Raw genomic sequence first — 13,190 nt, 5'->3', positions numbered from 1 at the left:
TGCCATCAGACTCAGTGTTGCCCCCTGAGTACGCTGCAGCCCCAGTCTGGTAAAAGACATAAGCACACACCATCCTTATGTATTTTCCACCAATTCACAAGGGCTATATAGGAGTGAGCCAAGAGTGCTCAGCACTCAACCTTAAAAATAAGATTTGCTTTTCACTGCTGCCAGGTATAGCGGCATGTTTTTAGCCGTCTAACTTGACAATCAAGTGTACCTTCGTTATTGACATTTGCATGAAGTTCAATTCCTATGGAAGCAAACCATAACTTGCATAACTATCACATCAGAACATAATGTAGATTGGGACTGAGTGCCCGAGAATAAAGTTGCACATATTCATTAAATAAAATTTGTTACTTTCTTCAAATGTCTGCCAATTTCTTTTTTTAATCAAATGGTAAAATACTATGCATACAAAAATACATACTTAAGAATGACTGTTTTGCTTCTTATTGTATCAAATAAAAATATTTAAAAATAAAATATAAGTAAATAACATTTATATTTCTGTCTGGAGTTATTTTGAAGTATTTGATGTACATTTTTACATCGCTGTGCAAGCATTTTTTCTTAAAAAACAGAAAAAGAGGATCATTCCACAGGAAGGAGAATGGTATCCTGTAATAAGATGAACTCCTCAACTGTCTCTGAGCAACCTGGGTCAGAAAGCTGCTATTAAGTAACATCAGGTACACCCTAACGTTATGTAAATTTCAATGGAACATCAACAGGAGGAAACTGAACAACTACCAGCAGAACAGGTTGGTAATGGCTGTAGTAACATAATACTAATGTAACTACTACAATAATGTACTGCAAACACTCTCCTTTTAGGTGTCCTAAATAGTCTGACAGTCACACTAGTGAATTTCAATGAAGCTTTAACATGTGTTGGTTGCTTATAGAAAACATTATTGTATGAAGCTATCTTAAACTTCCCTCAGATCCTAAGAATCTAATTGTAAACTGATAAATTCTTGAATACACTTCTTATACTGCATTTCAGTATGGTTATTAGTAGAGTATTGACCTGGCTGTCCATAGAGTCCTTCAGATTCACGCATTTCTTCATTCATCCTTGCTAAACGCAACCTATGATTTAGAAAATAAAAAGAACAATGTCATCTTTAAAGTTCTAAAAAAGACTGCACTTCAAGACCTACAATGCACGCCTGAATCTCACACCAGTGAGGTCATCAGTGCACTGATTTTCCTTTTGCTCTCCCTGCTTTTAGATAAAGGAATTTTAACATTTCTTATATTTTTAACTTGAAACAGAAAAGGAAAACCTAGTGACCTAGCCAAAAAAAGAACATACAACTTACAATGTTACAATATCTGCATTTGCAGCTTCTACTGCTATACTCAATGGATCTTTCCCATCTTCATCAGTGGCATGCTGGTTTGCTCCTCGTTTTAGGAATAAACACACTTGCCTGTTTAAAAAAAGCATTTAAGAATAATTTTCACAGCAATAAAGGAATAAAGGAAAAAAGCAAATAAGTTCAAGCTTTATGTGATTAATTTGACTTAAGTCACCAGAAGTCTCTTGAATTTATCAAAACAGCGCTGCTCATCTAGAATAACTAACAGTAGTTAGGCTAACGCAGTAGTACACAAACCCTTTAATTAAGCCACACTACAAGGACAGCCTAATCATGCTAGTGCAGCAAGGAGTTTAACCCTTCAAAAGTGTGACTCCACCTTCCTGTATCATCTTTGGTTGTAGAACCAAAAAACGTCATCTCTTTTACCATGACAGAAAGAACCACTGAACACAATAAATCAATACAGGAAGGAATAGAGTTCACAGGTGCTTGATTTACCCAATAAAAATGGATTTTATTTTTCTCTGCTATTAGAAATCTTCATCTTTATAAACAGGGCATACTGAATAAGCTTACACCTTAAACTCCCCCAAGCTGTTGCACTCTAGAATGCATGCATGCATTCTCTGTAACACAGGTGGGATGAATCAGAAAAGGCCTTGGCCCTCACATACCACTATTTCTCCTATTTGTATCACATTTCTTAAGGAAAAAAGGAAAGTCTCATGAGTCTTCACCAGACGTTCATGATATCTCAAAGCATTACTAAATAAATGTTTTCACAAAATGGACCAAAGTGTGTTTACAGTTGTGTGTTTTGCTAGCTAAGTCAAAATGTTATTTCCTCTCACCAGAAAAATCTAAGAAAAATCTAGATAACCTGAAACACATTAAAATGCCAGAATATTCAGGGAAATGAAGAAGCTTCACATTAACAACTATAGTGAAGGACGGCCATTTACAAATTCTGGAGCAGCGAGTTACCCAGTGTGCCCTAGAACTGTGGCATGGTGCAGGGGTCCTCTTCCTTTCATGTCCCTGATGTTCACATTGGCCCCATTCTGCAGCAAAAATTCACAAGCAACCAACGAACCCTACAGAATAAAAGCAATGAAACAATTCAGGACCAGATTTCTAGAACACGAGCCAAACTTGTCCTGCCTTCTCACCACTGAGTCACGTGGCAAAGGGAACAGAAAGGATGTGCTTCCACATAAAATTTCAACACTACTACGTTATATAATTCCAAACAAAGCATAAAAAGTAAAGAAAAAAAAATAGTTCAGAAACAACTTTGAGAGAACATTGTAAAAACAACTGCAACATCACATTATCATTCATTAGCGAAGCAAGCAGTTCAAAAGGAACAGTGACACAGAAATGTTGCTATTATTCCCCTTCCCCTCCTCCCACATCTGTCAGTGCTGTATATCACATACCCCTCGCACTGCCTGAATGAGTGGTGTTGCTTTGTTTTCTTCTACATTGACCCAGTTTACTTCAGCTCCATGCGCCAATGCTTCTGCCATATCAGGAAGACTCTTCTCAAAGGCAGCTCGATACAGCTGCAATCCTGGACTAGACTGTTTGGAGTCACAGAACACAGCAGACTCTTGCTTGTCTCCTTCTGAAAAGAAAAAAAATTGCTTCTCTAACCCCTGTTTTTATAAAGGTACCCCCTGGAATTCTGACCAAAAATATAATTTCTCTGGCATAAGGTAGCTCAGGTTTTGCAGAATGCTGTGTGTTGTCACGCTGTTCTGCCAGAAGTCACAGATGCCTTTAGCTTGTTCCAGCATTCAGGCATGGCCACATCACAGAATTATTACTGCCCAGAAAACATTTTCTCCACATTACTGACTATTCTTCAATCTACATATTCCATGTCATTTCTAAGAAACTATTTTAGCTTAAAGTGTGTTTTATCCTATACTGCAAGATAGGAATAAAACCAATTTCCTGCAAAGATGTAGTCATACAAATGTATCTTTATCTGCAACAGCTTGATATACCTGAATATGAAGCTAACACTGTTCTGACCTAATTTTCCTTAAAAAATCCCATTGTCATTTACCAATTATTTGCTGTAGCCTATAATCTTTTGGACTAAAACATAATCTTTCTTTTCATCTCAAGGAATTATACAGAGTGAAGCCTGGGAGATAAAGACACTGCTATAATATAAGCTTTCATGAGTTACAGCATCATAAGTGTTTCTACAATGCAGTCAAAGCCATATGCTGCTTGCCTACAAACCACAGCTGTGAAATGCTCCATTTAAAACATACCTCAGAAGAGTGCTTTGATGTAGAATAATAAGTTTGCTTTATAAATGTTTTTGATATTTTGACAAGCCATACTCAATACTTCTGTCAGACCAGGATGGTAATATTAGATAGCAAATAATTTCATCAATCAATTTATATAACTGAGTAAGGAGGGGGTAGTGTTTACAGACGTGGTCAATTCCACATAAGTAGAAACCTGACAATTGAAGCAAGAATGCTCAAATAACACATAATAGCCTATTATCTCTGACTTAATAGGAATTTTATCTCCAAGGACTTAACTACTTATAAAAGGATTATGTGTTTCTGTGGAGACCTGTCCATATCAAAATGCAGCACTGCTTTATCCGCAAAACCCCAAAGTTTGGCTCAGTATCATCTGACTGGAAAACACATGGTTCTCTGAACTCATTTAGAAGGATCCAATGTCACTCTTGCTACCAAGTCTGGAGGGAAAGAAGGTCACTCAAGCAATTTTTACCCTTGTTAAAAATGTTTCAGCCCACCACAATAACAGAGACATGATTTATATCACCACATACTAATCTCTTTTACTAAATTTTCATCTTAAAGTGTAAAGCCTAACGCACCTGGTTCATACAAACTGTTAGCTGATATAGTAGAGGCAAGGTGTTCTCTGCTGTCATCAGCACTCTGCTGGATCCCACTGTCACTGCTTCGTACTGTTTTGGGGAGAAACTGGAATTACCATGCAGGCCATAAGTACTTACTCTTCACAGATACCATGATAATAAAGCAAGCTCTTATACTTGGTCCTGAACACATGTTTTTAAAAAAATACTAGTAATTATTCAATATTCTTAATGCATCCATAGAAAAATATGGTCACATATTGCAACCGTAACATTTATAATAATAATTATAAATGTCAAAGATAACTAAAAAGGAAAAGATCAGGATAAGTAAAAAAGCTTAAATTATTTCATGAAAACACTAAGCAATGCAGTAGCCTGGAGACAATAGATTAAAGGCAGGGAAATGGCCACAACACACAATGGATTACTAGTGCAAATACTGAACATGCCATAGCTGTAGTACTTACTACTACGTAGTTTTGAAGAGGTATCAAAGTAGGAGAAGAGTGAATCTAGCTCATCAGGACAGAACAGAGACTCCCGCCTCGCCTCGTCGCTACTTACAGCAACCGCTGGGACATGCAAGTTAGCAAAGCACAAAGCAGGCAGTAAGGAAGGGATAGGGCAGGAAAGAACGTTATTGGAAAAATTAAGAAGGATGAAAATACGGAGGAAAGAAGGTGGTTAATATGTTTCTGAATGATAAGCATCCCCACTCCAAATTCTTGCCCACCTGAAAAGGCACATCTCTGAAAAAGTCTTTTCTCCCCATACTTCTGAACTAGGCTATGACCCATTAAAAGACAGATCCAACTTCTCTGCACAAGGCCGGAAATTAATTAATACAAAAATATGTTATTTTAAAAAGAACATGTGTGATATAGCTAGACAGAAGTCTGTAAATACCTTTTTGGGATGCCGCACCTTGTTCCCCTGCCAGAAGGGATTTTTCATGGCCACTGTGCCTTTTCTCTTCCTGACTTTGAAGCAAAACTTTTGTTCCAGATTCAAGCAGAGATACTGACCCAGGCTGCTTCTCTACAAACTTTCTTTCAACGTACTTTGCTCTGATGTATGCCTCCTTCTCCTGCCTGTCATATAAAAGAATCCTGGAGTTAATAAACTAACATTTTAGTATTTTCATGTATTAAAAGAAAATCTATTTCACACTAAAGCCAGCAACCAAACTTGTAGCTTGGCATTGCTTGTAAAACACACTTAACAGCACATTTTCAGAAAGATGAGCAGTACACCGTGTAACTCATTCTGGATTCTTGATTAAACTTTGCATAAGACTCAAAAGAAAGTAATTTTCTTAAGTTCATAAATGTATATTTTCTTTGAGGTAGAGACTTTGTAAAGTGGTACGTGGAAGAATAAGTGTTAGTTACTGTATGTTACTTCTTGGTATTAATCTTTTATACATTTTACACTGTTAATAACCAATTAATATAGCATACATTTAGCTTCCTAGGTAAATATAAATTGCAAAATGTTAAAGGAACATCAAGAGAACAATAACAATAATAAGCCTCGTGTAGGCATACCACCAGTTCCATAATGCTTACTGAAATATTTTTTCTTGTAACCTCAAGTTATCTTGACACACCCTCCCCAGTTGTGACAAACCGATGAAAGGCACTCAAAGTATTACTATTGAAACTGCTGAAAAGCAGTTACCCCTAGAGGGAATATCAAGCAAATCTCCTACATTATTTATACTACCATTATTGTCTCCAAATTGCCAACACTTTATAAAGCTGGTAAAAACAAAGTTTTAAAAGACATACAGCAGAAGAAAACATCAGGAAACTACCTTAAAACACAAATTAGCATCAGAGAAATGGAAGACAGCAGTACAATCATTAGAGGGTTACTGTAAAGCAGCAGAGCTTAAGTATAACGTGGCAGGAAAGAAAGCACATTCTGGAGATGAGTGAACAAGAGTCAAACTCAAGAGCAAAGTCATTGTAAACAAAAGGCACAGCCACAGGCTCCCTCCAGGAGCACTCACAGACCAAGTACAGCTGGCTCAGATGGTACCAAGTAGACAGGAAACAAAATCAACATGCCCACATTGATGAGACAGAGCAAGATGGTATAGAGTTGTCATCAAATCAAGGGAAGGAAATCAGAAAAAGAAATTAACAAAAGAAGCCAAAAGGGACTAACAGAAGAAATATCTAACAGAGTGAGAGAAGGGGGAGAGCAAACAGTGATGATAAGGGAAAACAGCGTATATCAAAGGAGTGTTACAGTTAACTGGCACCATCTTTTACAGCTGGGGGCTGAAGGAAGCAACAAGAAAAGTAAGTACATGGCACTGCTGGTAGATTACTACCTTTGGCTTCCAGGTTGTGGCTTCTTTACTCCCACTTTTTCCAACTTCGCTTCATATATTCTATTTATAATATCATTGCCCAATTCACACATAAGCTACGAAGAAAAATAAATAAATTTAAATACGTTGTCAAAAGGCTTTATCTACCTATTTAGTTGGTTTTAACCTCACTCAGCCTATTTTTACAACTTCGCATTGTCACCTAAAAGCACACTTACAGAAATAAGCATGGATTTATACCATGCTAGTGAAATAATCAGTGAATAGAGATACCAAACTCTGTAAGATAGCAAAAAATAGAGTCACTCTTCTGAAGTGCCATTCTCTTTGAATAAGGACTGCAAAAATGACCATCTGTCATCCAACAATCTCTTTTGTGCGATCAGAATGACGTATGCAGGCCTTATTAACAAAGGTACTCTTTTCCACCAACTTTCCTGGTAGCTATTCTTATCCCATCAGCAAGAGACAATTAAATCAATTCTATTCAGTCTTTTCCAATAGACATTTTTGCTATGTCTACAGAAAAAGATCAAAAGACAAAAACCAGCCTGCAAATACTACTTCAAGGAGAATTTGGCCCATGAATACAACTTCCTGATGGCAATGAACAGGCTTCTTGCTTCTAATACCAGGTAGATTATTCAGCTCCGGTATTCAAATGAACACGATAAGGGCTGTAGTTTTGGTTTTGGTTTTTTGTTGTTGTTGTTGTTGGTTTCCTTACCATGAATACAGTGATATCAAAATTATTTAAGGTCAAACAACAAGAGAAACATGCCTACTCACATTGTCTTTTGATGGTTCAGAATAGAGAAACAATACCTAAGCATCAGAACATCACAGCTGGAAACAAATGCTTTGCATAAGTTATCCAGTTGTATAAACACATCCATGTGTGAGTTCCTGTTTTGGTATTTCAATGTCACATGATTTTCATAACCATGTTTCAAGATAGAATTTTGGCACAGAACCAGCACACAGGAGCAGTTGCATCAGCACTCTCCTATAAGCCAACAGGAGCAGGAAGTCAAGATCTCACTTTATGAGTTGGTATTTGAATTTTCAAGTACAATCACGCTTTAGGCTGATACAGCACTACCAAATTTTTCAGCCCACTATATTATTGGTCTTTAAACAGATTTCCCTTTTAATATGTTAAAAGTATTAGATGAAACTTAATACTCAAAGTGCATTTGCGAACCTGGAGGTGTCATAAGTTGTTCTCACTTGCAAGTTTCTAACAAAAATGACTACTACTACTGCATATATTAAAAGAAAGAATGAATTAGAAGAAAACAACACACAACTCTTATTTCCTACTTCAAAGTGCAAGACTTGCACTGAGTACAGACGCAAGCATTTCTTGCCTTGAACTTTCTAATGCAGAGGCTTTAGAACAACAAAGTACCAAACAGAAACTTGTTTCAAGAATGCTATCATACCTTCAGAAGTTCAGGTTCCCATGAATCCAGCGTTAAAGATCTTACTTTTGAGAAATGGACTCCCAAGCTCCTAAACAGCATGAAAAAAATATTAACCATGCTATGTCTTAGACAGTTTTACCATTAATTTATGCAAATAAAGCAATTACCTTAATTCTGATTACAAAGAGGGGTTTCTAACCTGGCTTCAGTATACATTTGAAGAGGCAAACACGACCCTTCCTAATTAAGTCAACACACAAATTCTGAAGATCTGAAGAGTTCCCCAACCTGTGTATCCCAGAGCACTCAATGCACAGCGTGATTCCTAGGTTGATACTGGCCCAGCGAGGATCTGCCAAACCACAGTCACAGCAGGCAGCATTACCAGGAATACACTGAACTCGCTGTAGAGCACTTTCTCCCTTTAACAACTTCTCTTTTGTCTCACTCCCAGATTCTAGGCTTCCAGTAGAAGGAGATGATTTCTTTTCCTGTTTCTAAAAAAGAAAAGAAACAAAGACCACACATACACACTAAATTAAAGAAATAAACAGTCCCACAGATACTGACTGTGCACTAGAACCTTACGCACTTAAGGTGAAGTAAAGCCACAGAACTGTTTAGCTTCTTAGAAGAAAAACAGAATTGAATATGGGAGCATCCTATGAATTTTAATCACACTACAGAAAAATCTCATTAGAACATACAGGCCAAAGTAACACTAGTAAGATGGAGTGAAAGATACATCAGATAGAAATCACAACCTTCAAAATTTCATTACATTTCCACTGGAAGACAGACAACAGATACTTTTTTTCTCCTCCCCTCTCACAAAAAGAGATTTTTAATTTTTCATTTTCAGGATCTAATGGGGGGTGGTGGTTTGGTTAGTTTAAACTCACCTCAGATTCATCCCCTTTCTCTCTATATGCTGTAGCAATACTGGTCTGAACAGCCTTGATCCACGCCTGCCGCAGCTTTTCTGAATCAGCCTGAAGCATGCAGCTTCTGTGACAAATTAGATTCAGAGAGACTGACCAAGCAGCTAACATCAAACACCACATTTTTCAATAAAATACAGCCTCTTGAGAAAGTTGCTGACTATCACCACAAGCATATTGTTTAGTAGGCATCATCTAATAACTCGTTCATTTTGACAAAAAGCAGCTGACCATTTATTGACTTGCAAGCTCTTTGTTTCAGAACTATTTGCAGATAATGCTAAAACATATAACTCTTCAAATAACCCAGGGAATGGCTTAGCTTCTTATTCCCTTTCTTATTCCAAATTTTTCATTTTTATATCCTCACATGCAATTTACCTCCGTGACTATTTACACAAGATACAGGTATCAATCCTTGAAAACACAGTTTCATTCAATGAGATAAAGAAAAATTATTTTAAAGCTCTTTGACAATGAACAAACTACTTTTCACACCAACAGTCAAAGGAAACAGGTCAGGAAGTATAAAACTGTTTCAACACTTTAGGGTTGAAAAAGTATAGGCAAGCAGGAGCAAAAAGCACGTTAAAGTGAACCACACCACAGATGCAAACATTAGGATGGCAATCTGTTAAGAAGAGAAATTTAAGTAGGAGTGGGGAGTGTAGATAAAATCCACACCTAAAAGCAGGTTGACCTTATATATAAAAAAAACCTTAAATATGGTCACATCTCAAAATCATTAGTGAGAAATACATGTCCTGCCCTTGCTGTGGCAGGACCAACATATTTCTCCAAATACAACCAATACACTGCACTGCTAGAGCTGAAAAATATTTTTATTTGATAGTTTGAGTGCATTGTGAAATGTAATTTAACACTGAGACAACAATATCTTTCTCTCTCATTAGACCAATCAGAAATTTGGAGCAACTGAGATCTATTTTCTACGTTACTAAGAAGCTTGATAGCATCAGCTAGTAAGCCACAAGAGCTCCACAACCACAAGCCATTTGTGTATAAAGCACAAGAAAGCATGTTTATTTTAACGCCAAAAGTAAACTAAATACTAGGAACACTTCTCACAGCATCACTTACTCTTTGCCAAAATCTCAAGGAACAGAATTGTTCAGAAAGTTTTCCTGTTTTTATCTACCCCATGAGAAATGTTAATCTTGCATTTCAAGAAAACTGAATGTAACTTCTTTTTATTTTTAAATAAACCCGTTTCGTTACTTCTCCTTACTTTGTTGGAGAAACCACCTCAAAACAGAAACGTCTTTCTATGTCTTCACAGTGTTTAACTGTGCAAAGCCGCAAGTCTTCAACAACTACTGTGGGGTTATCCTAAGAGAGAAAAAACAACAAAAAAAGTCAGAGAGGAAAGAAAGTTGCCAATAATCCCAAATTATTTATATAATTTAATTCTATTTGCTTCTTTATACAATTTTCTCCTTCAAAAATAAAGTTTTAAATAGGTGGAATCAGTGATACTTCGCAGGAAATGCTTAGTAAAAATGTTAATGTTTAATTATATTTAATGAAAATTTAATAGAAACTTTGTACCTCCAATCCAACCCACTAAATAAGACCTTAAATTTAAACAACAGCATTCAAAGGAGTTCAAAGATACTTTCTAAGGAATGCAATTAACTCACAAATCAATCAGAAATAATACTGCTGATTTAGGTATAATCTAAGTGCCAAGTACAAAACCCACAAGCTGGATGCAGTGGTTTTGAAAATTTGATTCAATTCATAATAATTCTGTTGTAAACTAATGGAATTTTAAATCATGCATTTTTAATAAAGCACATTAAAAAAGTAATTGGAATTCACAAATACAAAATGCTCAACTCAAATGTTCTCATACAAACTCAACTGTTACTGTAAATAACTAGAGGGAGCAAATCCTGAAAGAGTTAAACAGTTGCTCAAAGAACATCGTGGACTATTTCACTGCCAGCAAGTGTGTGCAAGCCTTTTGGGACCAATAACTTTTAAGGCTCTTCATAAACCTTCTCTGCCACAAGCTAACAGAACCCACAGCAAATAGAGTATGTGCTTCAAGTCACTGTGCTGGAATCTCAAAACCTTAAATGTAGCGATCAGGCTCACTTTACAAAGGGAGAAACTAATTTAGAAAATGCAGTAGGTTGTTGGAGACCACACAGGATGCCAGTGTCAGCAATGTTTCCCCTTCCCCTAACCCCTTATCAATCCGGAAAACTATCACCCACACCCCGGACTATCCCAGGCCAGTTTTTGATACCTACCTTAAATTTCTTCTGGTACACAAGTTGGTTATTTTGTATTGAGAACCAGCGCCTATTCAAATGAAGAGACATCCAGAGAATACATAACTGATCTTACAGTACTTACTTGACTGAAATGTGCTATCATACAGTCTGCAGAGAGACTGCATAAAAGAATTCACGAAAGTAATGCTGCAGTCAGTTTTGGCAAGTATTTCACAAGAATAATGAAAAAAGGGAAAGCAGAGACAAAACAGAAAAGAAAGCAAGGTTCAAATGACTGAGGTCCTAAACAAACACATCCGTGTTATGACATTAGTTAAGTTACCACACAACACATTTTCATTTCAAAGAACATTTACTTCCTTATTTTAGCAGCAAGCTACAATCTTAAGTAATTGATAAGCAAATTCAGGTAGTTTGAATAACAAAGACACTTAAACTATGTAAACTACTCACTCCTAAAATATTTTTGAGAGTGAATCTAATAACTAACTTACTCAGGCACTAATAATACTACAATATTGCTGTCCCACAGAAGTTTAACGTCTATCTATACTTAGCATTTCTTAAGATTTTAGATAATGAATAAAAAGAGTGCATACAAAACCAAAGCAAAACCAAGGAAAATGTTTTAAGCAGAATCCTAACTGAAGCCTCAGCTTTGTAGGAAAACATCAAATAAAAGACTTAATGAAGGCATCCTATAAAATTCGAAATATAACATAACACAAACTCCTCTGAGCTGCATCCTTCCTTGTCAAACACACTGTTCAGATAGGATAGAATTCACAGAGAATGGAAAGACCATTCATGTTCTGGAAAAAAAATAATGAGCACCTCAGATCTTTAACAACAGTGTTGTATCAGACCACTTGATATAAAAAAAAAGCTGCAAATATAATCATCATTTCTAGGTCTCCTGGGGATGCACAAAATGAAAGCTAATCAATCATCACTGGTTTTGAACTGGCAAAAATGGAGGGAATGCAAAAAATAATTCAGCCCTGCAGTGAAATTTACACTTGTTTGGTTTGTTCAGGGTTTTAATCATCACAGCATAATTCCTCAATTGTCTCAAATACCCCACTTAAATGACCCATCATACTTTCTGCACTGCCTATTAGTTTAACCAGTAACAGTATACAAAACACTGGATCACAATCTATCTTGTTATTGTCTACAGGCTGTTGAACTTCAAGCTACAGTTTACCACAATTAGTAACAAGAGGGCTCCATATACTTAATCCAACCACCACAAGCCATTCATGAAAAGAAGCACACAAAGATTAAGTAAAACTAGATATACAAAAAAAAAGTTAGATTCAAAACAGAAAATCTAGTATTTGTTAGAAAAGTTAGTACTTAGCAGACAGATGAGATTCTACCTTTTAACAACTAATGTTTTCAAATGTTGTGCAGATATACTTGATTTAAAAAGCAACAACAGGACCTTCTTTTAATGCTGGATTTCCAATATAATGACGGTCATCTTTTTGGGTTAAGATAACTGAACAGAATAATGCAAAAACTACTTTTTCAATTTATTAACAGCAGTAGTCTTGGTCACTGCTATTTAAAAGATGTCACCTTTACCTTCTGTTTAAAAAACCCAATATGCAGTAATGAAGCCTCAAATGGGAGCATAAGGCAGGTTATTTATTGCTAATATTTAAATAGGTCACTCAAAAAAGCAGACCAGAAAAGGAAAATAAACTCCAGCTTTTTTAATGTGTTTTTTTTGAACATAAAGCCAAACATAAAACCACAAAAATCAGTGTTTAAGTGATAAAGGAAAAAAAATGCAGCTTTGCTCCAAGGTAACATGTAAATGGAGCAAATCTGTGATAATGGCCTTTGGTAGTGCAATTAACTTCATTAATGTAATGCCATGCTTCATTTGTTCTACAGCTAAATATTTAGCTAGTTACTAAAATAAATAAGCTCCAATCTGATCAACTGGATATAAGTGAGCACACAGATCATAAAACAAATTTGTGTCATC

The 13,190-nt window shown here is 36.1% G+C and overlaps 1 protein-coding gene across 4 annotated transcripts in view; it reads right to left on the bottom strand.

Moving 5' to 3' along the window:
* Positions 1–13,190, bottom strand: part of ACAP2 (ArfGAP with coiled-coil, ankyrin repeat and PH domains 2) — a 65,491-nt gene that overhangs the window by 4,744 nt on the left and 47,557 nt on the right. For 2 of the 4 annotated variants that reach the window (XM_055817601.1, XM_055817603.1), the window contains 12 exons: positions 11,207–11,258; positions 10,177–10,277; positions 8,889–8,994; positions 8,275–8,483; positions 8,005–8,074; positions 6,560–6,654; positions 5,143–5,309; positions 4,213–4,305; positions 2,774–2,961; positions 2,319–2,428; positions 1,332–1,442; positions 1,037–1,098 (listed from right to left, as the gene is read on the bottom strand). In XM_055817601.1, coding sequence (XP_055673576.1) covers positions 1,037–1,098; positions 1,332–1,442; positions 2,319–2,428; positions 2,774–2,961; positions 4,213–4,305; positions 5,143–5,309; positions 6,560–6,654; positions 8,005–8,074; positions 8,275–8,483; positions 8,889–8,994; positions 10,177–10,277; positions 11,207–11,258 — 1,364 coding nt within the window. Of the gene's footprint in view, positions 1–1,036; positions 1,099–1,331; positions 1,443–2,318; positions 2,429–2,773; positions 2,962–4,212; positions 4,306–5,124; positions 5,310–6,559; positions 6,655–8,004; positions 8,075–8,274; positions 8,484–8,888; positions 8,995–10,176; positions 10,278–11,206; positions 11,259–13,190 lie in introns of all 4 variants that reach the window. The other 2 variants (XM_055817600.1, XM_055817602.1) reach the window with 1 other exon arrangement.

This window comes from Falco peregrinus, chromosome 12 (genome assembly GCF_023634155.1).
Source record: "Falco peregrinus isolate bFalPer1 chromosome 12, bFalPer1.pri, whole genome shotgun sequence".
In the NCBI taxonomy this organism is placed as follows: Eukaryota; Metazoa; Chordata; class Aves; order Falconiformes; family Falconidae; genus Falco; species Falco peregrinus.
The sequence above is the reverse complement of the archived record's forward strand: the minus strand, read 5'-3'. Positions and strand labels throughout refer to the sequence as shown.